The following is a 19538-nucleotide window of genomic DNA, read 5'->3' on the forward strand; positions in this document are numbered from 1 at the left end:
TGTTTTGTTTGAGGCAAAACAAAACGGGCTGTACTCGAAATTCAGAACATTATTATAGCAGTAAACAACTATTTTCTACGTAAAGATATAGTGGAGTAATGGCGTCCTGAGCAGAAAAGGAAGTCGCACGTCCTCTGTGAGCGTTCTTTGTTGTGATAGCCGGTCCGGCCGCATGTGCACGTGAGCAGTATGGGAGTGCGAGGGCCGTGACAAAGCGTCGGAATCTGAAGAGTTGTGGGGCGGTGTGTGAGAACCGCGTGGAGGCAATCGGACCACTTTTTTTTTTTTTTTTTTAGTACAGCCCCATTTTAAAATAGTCATAAACTGTTCATACATATAAAATACTAGCACAAAATATAAGCTATTGGCAGCTTTCAGTACAGAAAGTTCAGCACGGACACTGGCCTTTTAAAAAGCCCCGTCAAAGCTTTTTCTCTCCAAACAAGAGCCAATGATAGATATCAGCAGCCTGGTCCTGCCGGCTGCCGGAGGCTGACCTCTATTCTACACACACTACTATTCACTATGTACAGTCTGTACATGACAAATCAGTGCATATAACCCAGGAGCTGGCAATGATTACATTAAATATGATTGCATTTTCATTGAGAATTTAATTACAAATTGTCACTTGTGGATGTTTTACAGTGACAAAGCAATAGTGCTCGTTTCACTCTCCATTACAGTATGCATTCTGTTTCTAATGCTCCATCTAATCATAAGGAAGTAGGAATAGGAATAGATTGCTTGCAATAATCCAGATCCAGTCTCCCTCAGCACAGAAAATCCAACCCCTTAGTCATTAGCCTGTCCCTATAGTCATGGCATTAGTCAGTTAGTAAGACTGTGGGGGTTTAGGTCAGAAAACGGCATGCCTGCTCGACAAGGAAGTGCAGACGAAATGATGTTTACACAGCCGGCGCAGACATGAGACGTTCTAGATGAATAAATAATGCCTGGGATTAGGTCCCTCGCTATTTTTAGTCCCTCATACCCAGTGATTATTCCCCGTCCTTCTCCCCACTTTTTACTGTTATGCTAAAGCTTAATGCTCTAGCTGCCATGGAAACGGCACCATTGCTATACAGTGGAGGAGGGGAGCCAAGGAAGAAGCAGACTATCTTCACACTGCATTTTTTTCTTCTTCCCCTTTGCTCATGGAGATGTCTGTTGTTATGATAAGATCAAAGTTCATGTTGACATTAAGTTTGGGGAAACTGTGATTGTTGCTGCCGGTGTATGCAATGAAAATAATAGTACCGCAAACACAATAACTAAATGTATGAATCACCATTAAGCAAAGACAAAAAAGATTGATGAAAAATGCACCATTTATGTTGCAAAAAATATCTTGAGTGCAAAACTATCAAGCTATATGCAAAATACAGCAACGGAGAAAAAAAGTGTGATGAAGAAAAGCAATAGGCTTCTCTCATCACATGCCCATTAACAGGTGCACAGAAGGTCATACATATGCACAAAAGCTGGAAGGTGAAGTGCGACTCTGATACCGGCAGTTGGTTATCACAAAAGCAGTTGTTGTTTTTTCCCTGAGAGAGAGAGAGAGAGAGAGAGAGAGAGAGAGAAAAAAAAAAAAAAAAAAAAAAAAAAAACTGATCTAATGAGACAGCGTGATCACAGCCTCCCTTCAGATCTTGGAAACATCCAGGGCAGATCCTCCCGTCTTTTCCGCTGATCCACGCAGCCCTTTTTCTCACTACGGCTGTCTGCTTTCGTGTTTCAGAAGCCAGGGCTAACAGACAAAAACGCATCAGCGCAGGCTTTTACTTTGTAGATAATTTGCTTTGGGAGGGGGGGATCTTTTGAGAGAGAACTCTTCAAGGTCTTGTGCTACAGGTCTGTGCATGTACAGTATAATCCAGATGATTATCTTGGTGGGTGAAATGTCTCGTAATGAAACCTTTTGTGTTTTATTAGAAAACAACCAGTTAATGTCACCAATTTCTTCTAAATCTAATGGATGGGTGTTTTTTTTAATCAATATTACCAGCGGTATTACTGTTAGTGTCCTGTAGTAGTATAAAGTATCTTTCAGAGAACCTTCTGTACGAATATGAATTACATTCTAGGGGAATCATTCAATTGACCATGATCCATGATCAGCAATGGCCCAAACCTAGCTTATCAACCGTAAAACTGGACACAACAGCCAACTCTTGGAGTTAGCCTTAAGCTACCTAGCTAGCTAGCTGCAGCTAATAAACTCTGCTAGCAGCAGTTATTTCAGTCGACAAGATTGCGGGTCAAGAAATGAGGAGATGGCTTTTGTTCACTTCTGTGTGACATTTAGGAGTTCTTGCTTGAAAAAAATACTATGAGTTCCAAGTGGTATGCCTGTGGCCGTTGTCATTGTAAACTGCATATGAGTCGTGCTAGAATGGAAAGTTTAAGAGTCAGTTCTTGTCTTTTATTACACAGCGAATCAGGCATCCTGCAGTCTGCCATTTCTGTATAACAGACCGTTGCAATGGACGCATTTCTGATCATAGACTCTCCCGGGCCCATTTATAAATCAGTTAAGGGGTAGGATTAAATAAGTTGATACTTCTTCCTACTCCTTTTCGCGCGTGTAAATCGTGGAAACTCGCTAATGAAATGAATGTTTATCTCCGTTTCTCTTTTCAACCTTTTTGTCTATCTTGTTCAATATGTCTTCAACAACTGCTGTTGTCTTTTTTTATGTTGAATTGTACATGCTCAAAGTAAATAAATAAATACAAATTCAATCATTTTAAAACCATATATGTGCTCATACGGAGCTCATACTGCTGATCAGCGGATCTCAAAGGGGATTGCTAACAGCGCTAATGGCAACAGTGCAAACAGAGCATTAGTTAGCTCCATGGTTAGCTCACTCACCGGGGTAACCTGCTCCGCCGTAGAGCTGTCCTCATCAGGGGTAAAGTTCGATCGAGCTGGTCATTATTGTGAATTGAACACCTTCAGAGTAATGTTAAGTCAGTGAGTTTAAATTTGCAATAATGACCGGCTCACTCTACATTATACCTTGCATATGTTTTTTACTCTAAACTACAATAAAAAAAAAAATACAATGGATATCAATATCACATCTATTAGCTCTCACCTTCAGTCTGGTTTTGACGTTCAATTACATTTTTCAGCAGTTTTTGAAACCAGCCACAACACTATAGACCCTATTGTAACTAATGCGTCCTGATTCATCCACGACAAGGACCTAACCGGTAAATAGGCCCTCATTGCAGGGCGGTGACAGCATGCCATCGCTCTATAACTTGCCCATTTTACGACAAGTTGTACGATTCGTTTTGCCCTGTGGAAGGAGATGCGTTGGAATCTGCTGACAGCGATATCTCCAGCTGTACCGACACAAACCGCTAACGTGACTGGCGAAAGTGTGGACGTAATTATTGTGCGCAGGAGCTCCTTGACCTTCAAGCGTTAGTGACTAAGGCAGTAACTTAACCTGAACGCAAGTGGTCAGCTGGAGACGCGTTATGGACACAGGTGTGAACGGCAGTGCGTCTTTGGCTGTCGGATTTGTGTTCGGATCACTGAAACGCATTTTTAAACCAAGTGTAAACAGGGCCTAAAAGGAAGATACAAGCACTCACTGATATCACTCAGCTATATTGTTTACTGGTACACAGGTCCAAAGAGGACCTCCCGTCGCAGTCCTTCAAATAGCACCTAAAAGCAATCCGCCCTCTCTGTAATTAACTGTGTTTAATGTGCAATAACAACAAGCCATTATACGAAACGAGGCAGGCAAAGTGCCCTCCACGTTGCAAAATATGAGACAGATTGAGCAGGTTTCATAAGGGTCAATCACAACAGCAGAGCACCCAGCTATTTACAGCAATTAGCACACTTGACAGAGAGCTGTAAAGAATGGCTGGCAGGGAGCGCTGGCAGAGGCCTCGGGGATGATCTGAAAACAGAACATGTCGAACAGGAACAGACTGTTTTGGGGGATCTGCGACTTTTACACTTCATGTTCTGATTCAAGTGATTATCGACAAATCCTGAGCATATGGCCCTCCAATGTGCAAGGTCAAACATGAAAAAAATGACATGGTGAAATGTTTTTCGCCTGGTGGTGGCTGCACACATGACACCAGTGTTGCCATTGTTGTGTCTCTAATCAGACTGAGAGAAAATGAGCACAGATTGGTGGCCTCTGACTCCAATCGTTACCTGTTTGGTTAAATCTGTACTTTACAGGTTAACCGTTTACAAGGGAACCTCCACATTTTACGCATCAATGCCAGTTTACTTGTCAATAGGAGAACTACTCCGGGCTCTGCATGAGCTGTAAATCTGAGAAAATAACCCAGATGATGTCAGCATGGCTGCTTACCGAGCAGGCAGGGTCTTACAATGACACTGTTGAGCTGCATTATGGAAAGCGTAGGATTCTTTCTTCTCAGCATTATTGGAGCTTAACCCATACCAGGAACTAAAAGTCAGGATATCTCTGCCTTTGCTGTATCAAGTTTGACCATTACTTTTTAATCTCTTGCGAGTTCCCCAATGTTGTGGAAGTGCAATACTAAATCACTGGAGCACTCTTTTAATACCAGAGTAATGCCAACGATCAATCATTTAGACTGCAACTTTAATCTTGCAACCTACACTGCACTGTTTCACCAAAGTTCACACAAGAATGCATGAAGAGCCAGTAATATCCCTAATATTATTATTATTAGGCTAGGTGTCTAAGTACTGGAAGCAGGAGAGTTTTGGAATCCTTTGATTTCTGGGGGAAACCCACTGGTGCAATACTACACTTATAAGTTTAGATACTGATATGAAATTGATACCTTTTTTAGATTCCACATTACTTAACCCGAGCCAGTGCTTTTTCTCCAAAACCCTTTTTTTCCCCCATTTAGAAAGCCAAAGTTGTCAAAACACAAGCAGCCGTATGAGAGGTTTGCCAAATAAAATGTGTAAAACTGGAAACATTTTAATTAATTTAGATCATAAACAGTACAGTCAAATAATTAATTAAAACATCTGATCGGACATTCAATGCCAAGTATTGACATTTTAGATAACAGTTCTTCGGGCAACCATTATTTTCATCACTAATTACTCTAACGATAAATCAGTCAATATGGGTGTCCAGTAACTCACCCGGTAGAGCGTGCTCCTCATGTAGGTTGAGTCCTTGGCAGCGTCCCTTTGCTGCGTGTTATTTCCTCTCTCTCTCCCCATTTTCCTGTATATACTATCTAATAAAAATGCATAAAACCCTAAAAACATATTTTTTATTTTTTTTTTCCCCAGAGTCCAAGGTTACATCTTCAAAAGTGCTAATTTTGTCTGACCAACAGTCCAAAACAAACACGTTCTCATTAACGTTATTAAATTAAGTTTGCATGATATCTTATAAAATGTGATGTTCTCTTTAACAATGTGAAACGGTAGCTGGTACGTGACCGTCACTGTTAGAACGGTTCAGTTAAAGTCTCAAAACTACCATTACGTGACCAGTTAAGTTTAATATGACTGTTCTATGTAACGCTGTTAAACGATGACCAGTATGCAACCGTGACTGTCAAGTTTCGGCACCAAAACTACTCTTATGTAACCGGTACGTGACTGTGAGGGTTAAGTTTACAAAAATGACTTGGTTAAGATTAGAAAAACGTTTGTGGTTTTGGTTAAATTAAAGGGATACGCCACCATTTGTTGAAATAGGGCTTACCACGGTCTCCCCTAGCTGTAGATAGGTGGGCCAACGCATTTTTTGTGCATGCATGGTTTTAGTCCGGTGCAACACCGGCAGCGCCGCCGCTAGTTAGCTTAGCATAGTGAATGGAATCCTATGTTGCCGGTTAGCATGTTGTGAGTAAAAGTGAGCCAACAAAAGACAAAAAAAACAACCTAACAAAAAAATGCATTGGCCCACCTATCTATAGCCAGGGTAGACCGTGATAAGCCCTATTTCAACAAACCAGGACACGAATACCGGTCACCCCGGTGAAATTCCTGTGTTTTGGGACCCATACGAGCATGGGAAAACCCTGCCGAACTTCCGGCAAATTTTGAGATTTGCTCTGCAAGTACGTCTGACCAAGAGCCCATTCAAGCCCATTTACAATTTTTCCAAATCGAGGCACCAATCACAACCGTTGAGGCGGGCTTTACATGATGACGACGGCACAGCGACTGTGAGCAGCTTCTTGTTTACATTCAACATGACGGCCACCAGTGCAGCGACCCGTTGATGCCACTGTCGCTGCTACGTCCCCCCGATCGTTGTTTCTGATTGGTTGAAGGACTAACCAATTGCGCCCAGAGGCGTTTGAGCGGCATCCGTTGATGACGCCCCTTTGGAAATGGGCTGTGAATGAACCTTCCCCAGACCCACTCTCAGTTACAAATGAGAAGGGTCTGGTGTCAACCAGGCTAGACCATACACCACCCGACCTCTTTCTTGCGCGGATTTTGGCGCTCTTTTACTGTCACCTGATATCCTTCTTTACTCCAGTCATAATTAACTATGTACACTAGAGGTTGCTGCCTTCCAGCAAAAGTCAATGTGGGGCTTACAGTAATAAATATGTTGATTACATTTGAATTACAGTGCATTACTTTTGGTAGGTGTATATCAAACAGTGAATGAGGACAGCCTGTCCAAAAGACAAAGATATTGGATTAACTTTGCAGTAATATTCACAGTCGAGAAGCTGCAAGCAGAGAATGTTTGGGATTTTTTTTTTTCTTAAATGACATCAGAAAAATAATTTGCTCTTGTTTTGATTACTTGTTTCAGCACGTAATCCATCCAAAACATATAGTATCAGCTTTCAGGATCCATATATCAGTTGATCCAAGGTAGCTGCATGAAGGCCAGGACAATAAATCTACACATGTCCGATACGTGTGACACCGCGAGGACAGCGTGTGCTGCTGTAACATCAATATTTTAGCACAAAGCCTGTTGTTTGAAAGTGTAACCGAGGCCGTCCTCCACCCCAGGCGCTCTCCGAAACTAGAACCATCGCTGCAACAGCGATGCGGCCTGGGTGGCTGCAGCTGCACGTGCTGCTCCTGCATGCTGGCTACCAACCATGGGCCTCTAGCACCCTCTGACAACAACCCTGGCAAATGAGGAATCGCCTGAGACACACACACAAACACACACACACACACACACACACAAATGCTGTAAGGCCAACACACATACTGCCACACTGCATCAGCAGAAGACTGTCAAGGTCTTGTGTTGTATTTGTGATTAAAGCTGCATTCAGCAATGGGGATAAGAGGATTTCATCTCCAGCAGTAAAAACCCTGGGATTCCTACTCATCTATCTATCCTGCCCTTTTCCAACATTTATACAGGTCCAAACTTAACAGCTCCTTCTGGAAAATCCCAAGGTGTTGTGGTGTGGATTAATCTGCCGATTTATTTTCTTGATTAATCAATCAGTTGAATTTCCTAACACCCAAACTGGTGGTATTAGATTAATTGTTTCGTCCAACCACATTTCAAGACTTAAGATATTATGTTTATTATCACATCAGACGAATAAAAGTAGCAAATCATACAAAACTTTGGCATATTTGCTTAAAAAAAGATACCTAACCAGTTAATTCTATAAAAAAAAAGATACATTTTTGCTGTCTGTTTCAGCTGTAAATCGTATAACTATCATGCAGAGTTGCCGAGTAGTGCACCTTTTAAAGCTGCATTAAACGTACAATGTCATTTTCTGCCACTAGGGGTCTCTTAATCAAAACAATGAATGGTAAACACGGACTTTTGATGACGTTGTGAAGTGGCGTGGGATTGTGGGAGTTGGAGTTTTCATTATTAAACACCATCGGCGATTAAAATGTAATGTTTAGTAACGTTTATTCATGTCGTTCTGATCAAATAGCTGCAGTTTACCCCCACATAATTACGTTTCTTGATTCAATTTGTAATGGTAGCTGACCAGTTAGTGAGCAGGCAAGCTAACATTAGCCAGCAGCTAAAACCAGTATATCACAATATATTTCACATGCCCGTGTCATCAACGGGGGGGAAAGGGGTTTGTTGTAACGTTACTCAACGATGCTGAGAGACGGGTGGGGATGGGGATGGCAGAATCTCCGATGGCCGTTGTTGTGCAGAAGATCTCCCAGCTGCCCAGAATTATCTCCCCCTTCACTTTTTCATAATCTTAACTAGTCTTTAGTTAGTAGTTTTGGTGCCTTTAGCTGTTGTCACTGCAGGACAGTCACCTTTTGTCCGCGTAATTGACCTGTACAGGCAGTTAAATGCGAGGGGGGGGGGGAGATTTTCGGCAGGGCAGGATTTTCTGCATAAGCTGTCTAAGCTGTCCTATAGAAATAAAGGCCTAAAATGCTCAAAAACTAATATTTAAAAAAACAAATAACTTTATGAGTGTGTTGACCAATGTTGTAATCCTATAATGTTACCCACCAAGCATTAGCATTAGCTTTTGTCAACCAGCACATTTTAGTAACGTTAAGCTGATAGCATCGATATTAAAATGTATCCGTAAATAAGGTCTCTGCTTTAATTACTGTGTTGCAAAGTGGCATGTAATTAATGATAAAATGATGCTGTGTGTCAGAAAAAAAGCTGTATTACAGTTACTGAGTATAATGTGACATTGCATGATTTACAATTACTCTCGAACGTATCTGGGTTCCAGTGTTTTGACAGAAGTTAGTTATTCTCTCTGGGATTGTCATTACGGAGGACATCATTCACATTGGGCATAGTCATTTGATCCATTGTTGATATAGAAATATTGATTAGTGCAGCTTTAAGTTCTGCCACAGTATATGAGCACCAGCTATCAATGCCTCTTGAGCCCAGTTCAGACCAGAGATTTGCGACAAGACGAAACCGTTTTAGAACGTTGCAGGGGAATGTTTCAGCGGTCTGAACCGGCCCGTCTCAGCTCGACTCAAGCCAGCTGATGGCGCTGTTATCTGTTTCAACAGTCAGCTTGTAAAGACAGTTACAAACTGTAGAAATAAAATGATATGGAAATAAAAAGGATTATGTATTACAACTGTCAACTGGTCGAAATGGCCGCGTTTTAGACTCAACGAGCGCGGCGTGTGGTCGAACGAGCTAGAGAGTGACTGAAGAGAGGGAGCGGCATTAGAACACGAATCCCATAAATAAAATGTTTTCCCTGATTCATCACTAGAAATGCAAGTGTAGCAAGCAGCTCACTATCACTAATGTTATCCACATTCATATTTAGAAACAACAAATGATATATCCAGCTACAAAAAAAGCCTGAAAAGTTCTCATCTCGTCGCATTGGTGTAAACTGGCAGGTTTTAGATCGTTGCAGACCGGGGCACTGCAAGTTTCAACTTGTCTCTAGACAAATCTACAGTAAATCTGACTTGGATGAAGATTAAAGACAAGATTATTTTTGGTTTCCAGCTGATGATTCTCAAAATGTTCAAACATTTCCCTCTCGCTGCCATTTGAAGATGCAAATGTGCACGATTTCAAGTGCAGCTGTAAAGAGGCACCCTCAGCGAAAACCAAGTTTGATGGTGCCCATTGAGACGCTATTCAAAACAGCAGTTGCACCTATCACCCTCGTACAGCCTCTCCATTTGCCAATCAACAGAATGAGCTCTTCAAACGGTTGACGTCTCGCTAATGTTTCGAGATGCCGTGCCAGTTTCTAGGGCAGACGGCATTCCATGCGGTAATTACAGGGGAAAAATGAAAACTAAGCAGCTGATTCTATTGTGTGGTCGGATACAGTGAAAAGGTCACTGATCTGTGGATTGAATGGATGCTTTGGGAATTACAATAAACCCTTTGTCTCCACAGAGGAACCATCCCATCTCACCTACTGTTCCCTTCCCATCTAATCAGTATGGAGAGGCTGGCAGCAGGAGAGATGACATTGACAGACCACAGCTCCTTTCCCATAGAGCCGTGCAGAGGCATGCTGGGAGAAGTCTATTGAGTTATACCGCCATCCCCTGCCTCTCGCCACGCTGGGCTGCTGGGAAAATGGGCACGGAGAGGTTGAGGTCAGAACAGTCTTACACAGCTTTGTGGCAAACCGGTCCCCTCTGTTCCTATTATCATCCTTTGTCCTCTATAACATGTCGGCTGTCTTATATGTCCTCCAGACACAGGTGAGGAAAGAATTGACTGACACATTTTAATGGCGGAAAGATAAAAGTAGCAATCGCCAAATGGCAGCCAGCAATAGGTCAGAGTAAAGGGCAATGGGCTTTACAGAAGCAGCGGCTCTGACCAAACTCTTATAGGTCACTGGTCAATACATAGGAATAATGAATGACTGGAATTCAGCCCGGCAAATTACGGTTTCCATTCTCAGAGTGGTGGGGCCCACAATCAATGGGAATTAAATTAGGTGCTGGGTGGCAAAATTGTAAGTGACGGGTGACACTTGGCTGCCTTTTATCTTGCTGCAAAGAGACTAGGGTTGGGCATCATTTGGATTTTAACAATTCTGATTCCAATTCCGATTCTTCCTTTCAATTCCGGTTATCGATTCCGATTCTTTGAGGGCTGGAGTTGAAACGGGTCACATGCCTATTTTCACAAATAAGAGGAAAGTTTTATTTTGATTCAATGGTGGTTTGCAGTTATACAGGGTTTTTTCAATGTCAAATAAAGCCACACTAGACCGCTGCTTACTGTGCTCCAAGGCTGTAACACAACAAGCGCCTGGCTGCTTGGAAGAAAGGGGGATAAAATCTGATACAAATTTATGAAAAAGGAAATGTGGGAACATAGGGCCTAATTTTGGAAAATAATCTTAGAAATGTGGGAAATGTGGGAACATAGGGCCTAATTTTCAGTGAAAAATAAATTCTTAGAAATGTGAGAACATAGGGCTGTGGGAAAATAGGCACGCTCCCCCCATATAAGTACCGGGTTTCGGTACCAAACCTAGCCATTGCTGCTCAGTCATGCCAAGGCAATTGGAGATTTTATAGGTAAAGCAGCAGGTACCTGTTTACTTATTGCAGTGGCAGCCTTTGTTCCTCGTAAAAAGATAAAGTTAAGGCTGACTGAGGCTGTTCAGGAGATTAGTGATTAGGCTGGCACCCCTGGGACTCCAGAATCAGAATGGGTGGGTGGAGCGCACACCAGTGCGATGTCATCATCTGTCTGCCATCGTTTGTGTTAACACACTGTAACATGAAGCCTGGTTTCCAAGAAAGAGCACGGTGCGGAACAGATGATAGAAAGTCAGATGACTCACCCAGCGGTGACAGAACAGAGCAGGCAGCCAGCGACGTCGGTGTGAGCAAAGTAACTTCATTTCCGATGATAAATATTAACTAAGCAAGTTTAAATATGACTAGGGCTGAATTATTCCCAAATCTACAATACTGCTGCTGCATCAACACAGTTACACAGCCACATTTTGAATTTTTTTTCCATCTTAGTCTATATTGTAGTTTGCCAACCTCAGAGCTATTTGGTTCACTGTTTATCTAAAAGTCTTATATTCATCTATATTATATTGTCGGACAACTTCAAGCTTTTTTTTGTGGTATTGGATCACAGTATTGATCTGTGAAAGGTGACGCATAGAGTGTCAAACCTACAGAAACTTATCACCCAACCCAAAATATCCCTTAGAGTTTTTGATGCCGTTGGCCTCTTTTATCTTGTTGTTTGGGTTTACTCTCACTGCTTTCATTTGCCTCTGTTAGCTTATTGTTTTGGCTAACTCTCACTGCTTTCATTCGCCTCTGTTAGCTTATTGTTTTGGCTAACTCTCACTGCTTTCATTAGCCTGTGTTAGCTTATTGTTTTGGCTAACTCTCACTGCTTTCATTAGCCTGTGTTAGCTTATTGTTTTGGCTAACTCTCACTGCTTTCACAAGCCTCTGTTAGCTTATTGTTTTGGCTAACTCTCACTGCTTTCATTAGCCTCTGTTAGCTTATTCTTTTGGCTAACTCTCACTGCTTTCATTAGCCTCTGTTAGCTTATTGTTTTGGCTAACTCTCACTGCTTTCATTAGCCTCTGTTAGCTTATTGTTTTGGCTAACTCTCACTGCTTTCATTAGCCTCTGTTAGCTTATTGTTTTGGTTTACTCTCACTGCTTTCATTAGCTTCTGTTAGCTTATTGTTTTGGTTAACTCACTGCTTTTATTAGCCTCGTTTAGAATATAGTTTTGGTTTACTCTCACTGCTTTTATTAACCTTGTTTAGCTTTAGTTTTTTTTTAGCTTTTTTTTTTTTTTTTATTAGATTTTTTTTATTATTAATTAATTTCTGTGGGTCATCCTGATTAGGTACCAGGAAGTACATCAAATAAGGGTGAAACAACAACAATGAAAACAATTTCAAAATTTCATCAAAATCTCTACTTTTACACACTATGCTTCCCTCAATACTTATTATTGATTATACCGACCCACCCCTACCAACCCACCTCCCTTCCCCACCCCCATTTACCCGCCTCATTCAAGACAGGTCCCACATACACACACACAACATAAAAAATTACTCAACTCTCACTGCTTTTTTTAGCCTCTTTTAGCTTATTATTTTGGTTTACTCTAACTTTGTGTATTAGCCTCTTTTCCAGCACACACAAAAAAAGCTCTGATAAACCTACTGTATGCTACGTGTCTCAACACCAAACGGCAGACAGTTAGCATTTAGCTGCTAAAGAGCCAGATATGTTTTTTTGGGGAGACCAACACAGGACTAAAAGAAAAGTGATTTTTGGACTAGTATTCTTTAGGTGGCCAGAAACACCACCTCAAATGAATGCTAGTGTTGCTCCATGTCTGATGGATGAGGAAATAGACCTCTGTTTGCTAACACCTTTGCCATAAGGTGATACTATGTCACTGTACCCTGCTCCCAATTGACCAAATAAAAACAATTATTTGAAGCAGCTTTAAATACATTATTATTACAAATAAGTGTTGGTACTGTATATCTTATTAATGTAAACAAATTATATAAAAAGAATGTTTGATTGAACCTATAGCCGGTTTATAAAAGCTTTAACAGTTACTTTTGTAACATGTTTTTCTAGTTGGCATTTCCTAAGAAGGATCACAGGAAGTGATGTGTTTTATGATCCATGTGTTTTAAAAAAAGAAAAAAAAAAGAAGAACTCTGAGGTTAGCGTGAGCAGTGAGAGTCCACCTTGGCTGAACAGAAACTCCAGAACAAGACGCACAAATTTCAGCAATCCAAAAACCTCTTAAGGGAAATGTGAAAAGTCTGTTTGATGGACAGGTGATCACTGCATCGCAGAGCAAAAGCACCACAGCAGCCGGCCACTTAACAGAGGCCACGCAATGAGACAGATTTTCCAAAATGACCTCATGCATATGTAATTAACACAGGGCAAAATCATAAAATGAATGGAAATGCCACGGAGCTAAAGTGCGCCAGGAGACCCAGACTTCATTTCCCCTACATGACATTGTGCATCACATTAATGATTCACTAAAGAGCACGTTTAAGAAGACCAGGATTATAACCGCTAGACAAAGACATAGGCCCTAACACTTTTTTGGAGACATTTTGTGCTACACATTCACCAAAGCACATAGAACGAGGTGTGTTCACAGGCACTCCTCTGAATGGGAATAGATTGTGTTCCTAAGGATAAGGACACAAAGGGCTAAAACACACACGTGCAGTATACCTTTTGTTTAAATTTCAGGGGCAGTTTCCTAAAGAGTTTAGCCGATTTAAGGGTTTACCAATAATCGGCTCATGTCATATCAGCCAGGTAGGGTTATGAAATATTGTTTTCATTGCAGGTTTTACTTTTTCAGCATCTCATGATGGTCTTAAGTAGTAGGTCTACATTTTGTCTACCTTTTGGGGAATGCAGAGAGTGGTCACATTTAAAACTAAATATTGGCACAAAAATGCTGTCCGCTAGACCTTAGATTTGGCCTGACTGAACCAACTTGTTAACCACTATTGTATAGTCTGGAAAGCCATGACTCGGTGACGTGATAACCGAAAGTATGCTTTGTGATGTTATTACGTATTCTTCGTGGTAGTTTTAGCATTTAACATTGAAAATGTAAGTTTTATACTGGTGGATTATGACCATGGTTTCACTTTCACAGTTCACCATAGGCTACATCATGATCATCATCTTAAGGTCACGGTTTACTGCGTGCTTTTAATAAACCAAAGCAGATAACCCAGCTGCTATTAGAGCTCTCTGTTGGGAGCCAGTGGCATTTTTCATTTGAACAGCTGATCCACACAATGCTGTGAGCCCATATGGAGGTGACAGGTAGGTTGCTGGAGTCCACTGAAGCCTACTGTCGGCCTGTTTTTTTTCTTACATTTGCTATATCTAGGTGCTGTTACGTTGTAACAAACATGACTGGTGTTGGCAAAATAGATTGGTCACATGAGGATTTGTTGTTTCAGCTTCTGTTGTTGTTTAGATATTTTTTTCTTTCTGAGTTTCTGAGCATATAATGGCTCCAGCCTTGTTTATTCCTCCCTGCACGCCTATAATCTACTGGAACCAGCAGCTTCTTCTCCAGCAGTCGTTCCTCTGCCTGCTTTTGGGAAGATTTGTCGACGGTGTTAGCGCCCAGCAGCAGCAGGAACCGGTCTGCTGTCCTAGCTACCTGTGGAGCAGAACAGGTGACAGACAGCGGAGCCTGGTGTGTGTGTGTGTGCGCAACGGACGGACACTCACCAACTGATTTCAGTGCGCTTCGCCGAAGGAAAGAAACCACGGAGTCCGAAGTTGGAACTAGCCGCCAGCCACCATCTTCTGCATGGACGGAGAAGAGTAGCCTAAGCGCGGAGTGTCAGCGGTTCGGTCCGGTAGGCTACGACACACATTACACTGCCTCATTACAGCTGACGCCGTTGGACCCGCGGCATAGTGGACTGCGCCGCGCTGTTACCACGGACAGCCGAGCACCGTGCGCGCGCCCAGTCCCAGCAGCAGCAACAGGGGAGGGGCGTCAACGTGCGCGCACTTAGCCCGGAGGATACAGGAAAAGACGGGACTTGGCCTTTCAAAGTAAAATCAGAGCAGCTGTCGAGAAAGAGAAGAGGGAAACAACTGTTTAAATTATGTCCGTGAGGAAAAGTGGAACAAAATACACAGAGTTTTTTTTTGGGTGGGAGGATATGCACAAAAATAAAATATGAATACATTAAAAAGGGAGCATTATAATCATCCAAAGACAGATTAGAAACATGGAAAGTCGATATTGGAGAAAATATACGTACCTGAAGAAGAATGGGAAGTGGCATGCTTAAAGGCACAGCAAAATGCAATTAATACAAGATTGAAATTGCTCCAATATAAATGGCTAATGCGAACTTATATCACCCCAGTAAAGCTGAATAAAATCTATCCTAATATTCCAGATATTTGTTGTAAGTGTTTAGAGGAAAAGGGGACACTGTTCCACTGTGTTTGGGAATGCTCCAAAGTACAACTATTTTGGCAGAGTGTGATGGGGGCATTTCCCAGATAGTAGCTAAGAATGTTCCCCTGCAAGCAGAACTTTGTATCCTGGGTATATACTCTGAAAATGTGGTTATCAATTCTAAACAATCAGTGTTGATTGATTTTGGGCTTCTTCAAGCTAGAAGACTGATCGCTCTTTTCTGGAAAAAATATACAGTTGCCCTCTGTAAAGTTGTGGTTGAAGGAGATTGCAACATACCTTGCACTGGAAAGACTTCCATATATTGTTAGAAGGTAAAGAAAACAGTTTGTTAAAGTGTGGAAACCTTTTTTGGAATTTTTGGAGGATGAGAATGTCGCACTAACTTAAAGATCACCATTACTGCTGCTTTTTCAGTTATTTCTTCTTCTTATTTTTTTTATTACTTATTGTTTTATTTGTACAATGATTTAATTTGTTTTGCATCTTTTGATTGTTTTGTTGTATTGCACACTTAATACATTATTTGTGTGGTCATTGTTATCTGTATGTTTTCTAAATGTGAAAAACTTAAAGTATTGTTTAAAAAAAAAAAGGGGGAGCATTATACCACATATAACATTTATAGAAAAAACGTCTAATGCATCTGTCAGTGATGACAGTGTTTTGCTTAGAGACCTATAGCCTATTACACAATATATTGATTTCAAAATAAATTGGCTTAGGCCTACTAACGCCCAATATAATTATAGGACTAGTACTATCCTGCTCAAAAAGTCTAAAAGATGGCTTTCTGTCTGGCCTGAAGCTCTCATTGTGTAGTGTTACGTTTTCTGATTTTTCAGCAGAAATAATGTTAACCATAATACAGTTTATTGCTTCAAGAATACCATTTTACCTGTTTTAGTCTCTCTAATTCGGTTACTCAAAATAGATAATACATTTTTGTAGCCTATTGAATTTTGGGCTTATTTTGTATTATTTATATTATTATAATTAAAAGTAGGCATAATAGTAGTAGTAGTAGAACTAGTTGTAATAGTAATGACGATGCAATAAATGTTTTTAAATTGATCATTTTCAAATGTGTTTTATTTTGAAGTCACAGAGTTACGGTTTCCTGTGTAACTCTGGCTGCTTTGTCTTGCCGCCGCTGCTCAAAGGTTTGTACCATTGTTTATTTTAGTAAGGGGTGCACGGTCGCTACACATTCGCACATTAAGAAATGGAATCGCCTTTTCACCTGTCTTTTGGTAGAATCCTGTCACTCAGTAATTTGTCCTTAGTCCTAAATTAAACGGATCCTTTATTGTAGGCTATATCTCTCCTTATCTCATTCCTATTACACAGATTTAAAAAACTAAGGCACTTTGTACATTGTAGGCTAGATACCACCACTTTAAATAGAAACAGAAAACAGTGGTCTAATAACACCAAAGTCAACTGTGCTTTCAACAACAGGCTTTTTTTTTTATCTCAATGTTGTGTATTGTTAATCTCATTTAGTAAATGAGAACAATTATACAGTGTACCGTCAACCCTTGATATGTCTGTGAGCTGCATTACAATAAACTCCATGCCACCAGCAGGCTTAAGGACAGTGACAGGGAACCTATTGTAGATATAGTATTCAGCCTCATAAGCAGACACACAAGGTCATGGGATTATTATAAAAAATATCAAAGATGAAGAGAACGGTGGTCACTTAAACCAATATCAGTCCCCCCGAGGAATGTTGGCATAACGTTGTAATGAAGCCGTTATCTACATCAAATTCATTAGACTGCTCATTAACACATGCATTGATGTGATTCTGCTTTCTGTTGAGGACATTACAAGCAGTGGTGGAGTCTATGTCATATGCAGGTATACGCAGTATACCCACTAAGAAAGCGCCAGGATTTCCATATATCCCACTTAAAAATGGCCAATGACACGCAACAACATACTTTGCATTGTAATTTTAATATATTTTGAATTGTCATCTGTGTTTTTCTTCTTCACATAGGCTAAATAAAGGTATTTCCACCGCAAATTTGGTGCATAAAAGTGTGTCAGGATGCAGGAAATGAAGTCTGTTGCTTCCCTGTTTTCCCTACTATGAAATACCCCCCCCCCCCCTCAAAAAAAAAAGGCCCATTCTGGCCCATATATACTGTATAGGCCCATATACAGTACAGTATACCCACTATAGTGTAGTCTAATGTATTAATACATGATTACCACCACTGATGATGAGCCTGCTGCTGCTTTAGACTGTAGGAAAAAGAGAGCGTGCAGAAGCTTTATCTTTGTGCTGATTATTCACAGGAAGGTCGGACACAAACATATGGAGGTTTACCCCCCCCACACACACACTGCTTTAAACTCACTCTCTGAACTTCATTGTCACACCTGTTTCCTCACTGTTTGCTACTTCTGGTGAAACTAAATCAATTTCTATTTGCTCCTATATGGCCATATCATGAGGCTATACAGTGACTTTGCAATGGCCTTTTTGTGCATGCAGGGTATTCGTGCGTTTCCCCATGATTTCCTTTTAGTAGGAACAAATATGAATGCATTTAATGCATCGTGTTACATTAGGGTCCTTTTGTTAAGCTGTGACATGTTTGTATTATTCCTCTATGTAAAAAAAGCTAAGAAACTCTCAGGTTCTGAACCCAAACGCAGACCAGGACAAGGTAGGTGGTGAAAAAGGCGAGTATTTATTGAAGACAAAAATACAACTGGAAAGGTTAATGTCAGACGAGTAGATGGTAGTGACAAACATGTTGGGAGGTGAGTACTGGTGGACAGGAGTCTTGATGGAATGATGTAGTAGATGGTTCTGGTTGCCAGGTAGGGGTGAAGAGAATTCCAGGGTGAAGGTAGGCCTACTGCAGACAGAGGAACAGGAACCAGTTAAACAAAGGCGCATAAACAACAAAGCAACAGAGGCTGACTAGCAAACAAATTAGGCTGACACGCAAGCACAACATACAAGTATGGCCAACCATCCGGCAGGGACTGGATGTCAGGTCACAGCTTACATAGTATAGTGAAGATGATCAGGACCAGGTGTGTAGATCGCTGATGATGAGGAACCAGGGGGATAAGCCAGCCTCCGCAAAGCGTGGCTCCTATGGAGCCATTGTTGATATCAAGCCATCACCCGCCGTTAGCATCCCATTGACTGCCATTCATTTTGACGTCACTTTGACAGCGAATAACTTTACATCTGAAGCGTTTAAAGACTCTATTTGTCCATTGTTTATTTCTAAAGAAACACGACAATGTATAAAAGGCTCCATTACCTTGTATCTCACGTTATGGCTCTGTTGCAGACGGTTTTGTAAAAATAGGCTAACGATTGTGTCATAACCAAGCAACTTACTGTTGCACAGTAGAGGAATTACCGTATAGTACAGGAGAAGCTCGCAGGCAGTTTCGACTTACATTAGCTGTTTAAGTTTAATTACTAATGTTAACTAGCATTTTAGTTAGCAATAATTAGCCTGTGCCCATATTATCTCCTTACATATACCTACGCTCTCCGTCTCTGTAAGATTGGGAATAATTGAGATTTCTCTTGGCACAGCTACCAGAAGACTTCCAACTTTCAGACAGGTTGCTCACGTCACATCTACATCTTCAAGCTCAGCCAGCACCGGAAAAGTGTCCAATCTGAGTTTTCTGTCGCACGACTGAAACTACTTTTGAACGTACACATGTTCCACCAAAACAAGTTCCTTCCTGAGGCGATTTAGCAGAGGCGCCGTGGCTCCGTCCGGCGCTTAGCGCCGCCCAAGACGATTGTGATTGGTTTAAAGAAATGCCAATAAACCAGAGCATGTTTTTCTCCCATCCCGGAATGCTGTGTGGACTAGCCAGACCCTCCTCCGCAGCGCTGTGGAGGAAGGTCTGGCAATGCGAGACTAAGGCCTATTTAACTAATTAGGCCTATACATGCAATGTAGAAATTTTTTTCTCTCCATTAAAAATAGCAAATCCCTTTGTTGCAAAAAGAAATGTCAATAAATAAAACCATATAACATGTTGGTTGGTTTAAAATGAATTGATTTTGCTTTCTTTCAGGCGGTGACGCATTACCAATTTAATGAATGTGGTTTTAAAATAAAATAAAATAAATTTAGC

At 41.1% G+C, this 19538-nt stretch overlaps 1 protein-coding gene and 1 long non-coding RNA gene across 2 annotated transcripts in view; one reads left to right on the forward strand and one right to left on the reverse strand.

Annotated features, from left to right (window-relative positions):
* pkib (protein kinase (cAMP-dependent, catalytic) inhibitor beta) overlaps positions 1-14962 on the reverse strand; it is a 27718-nt gene extending 12756 nt beyond the window's left edge. The window contains exons 1-2 of the mRNA XM_039820301.1: positions 14693-14962; positions 5140-5237 (exon numbers count right to left, since the gene is read on the reverse strand). Of these exons, the coding sequence (XP_039676235.1) occupies positions 5140-5220 (81 nt within the window). The 5' untranslated portion in view covers positions 5221-5237; positions 14693-14962. The remainder of the gene's footprint in view (positions 1-5139; positions 5238-14692) is intronic.
* LOC120571383 lies at positions 14093-16475 on the forward strand. Its single transcript, XR_005641224.1, has 2 exons — positions 14093-14275; positions 14523-16475. It is a non-coding gene; the product is annotated as an uncharacterized LOC120571383 (long non-coding RNA).
* Positions 16476-19538: the final 3063 nt, after the last annotated feature.

Source organism: Perca fluviatilis, chromosome 13 (assembly GCF_010015445.1).
Source record: "Perca fluviatilis chromosome 13, GENO_Pfluv_1.0, whole genome shotgun sequence".
In the NCBI taxonomy this organism is placed as follows: Eukaryota; Metazoa; Chordata; class Actinopteri; order Perciformes; family Percidae; genus Perca; species Perca fluviatilis.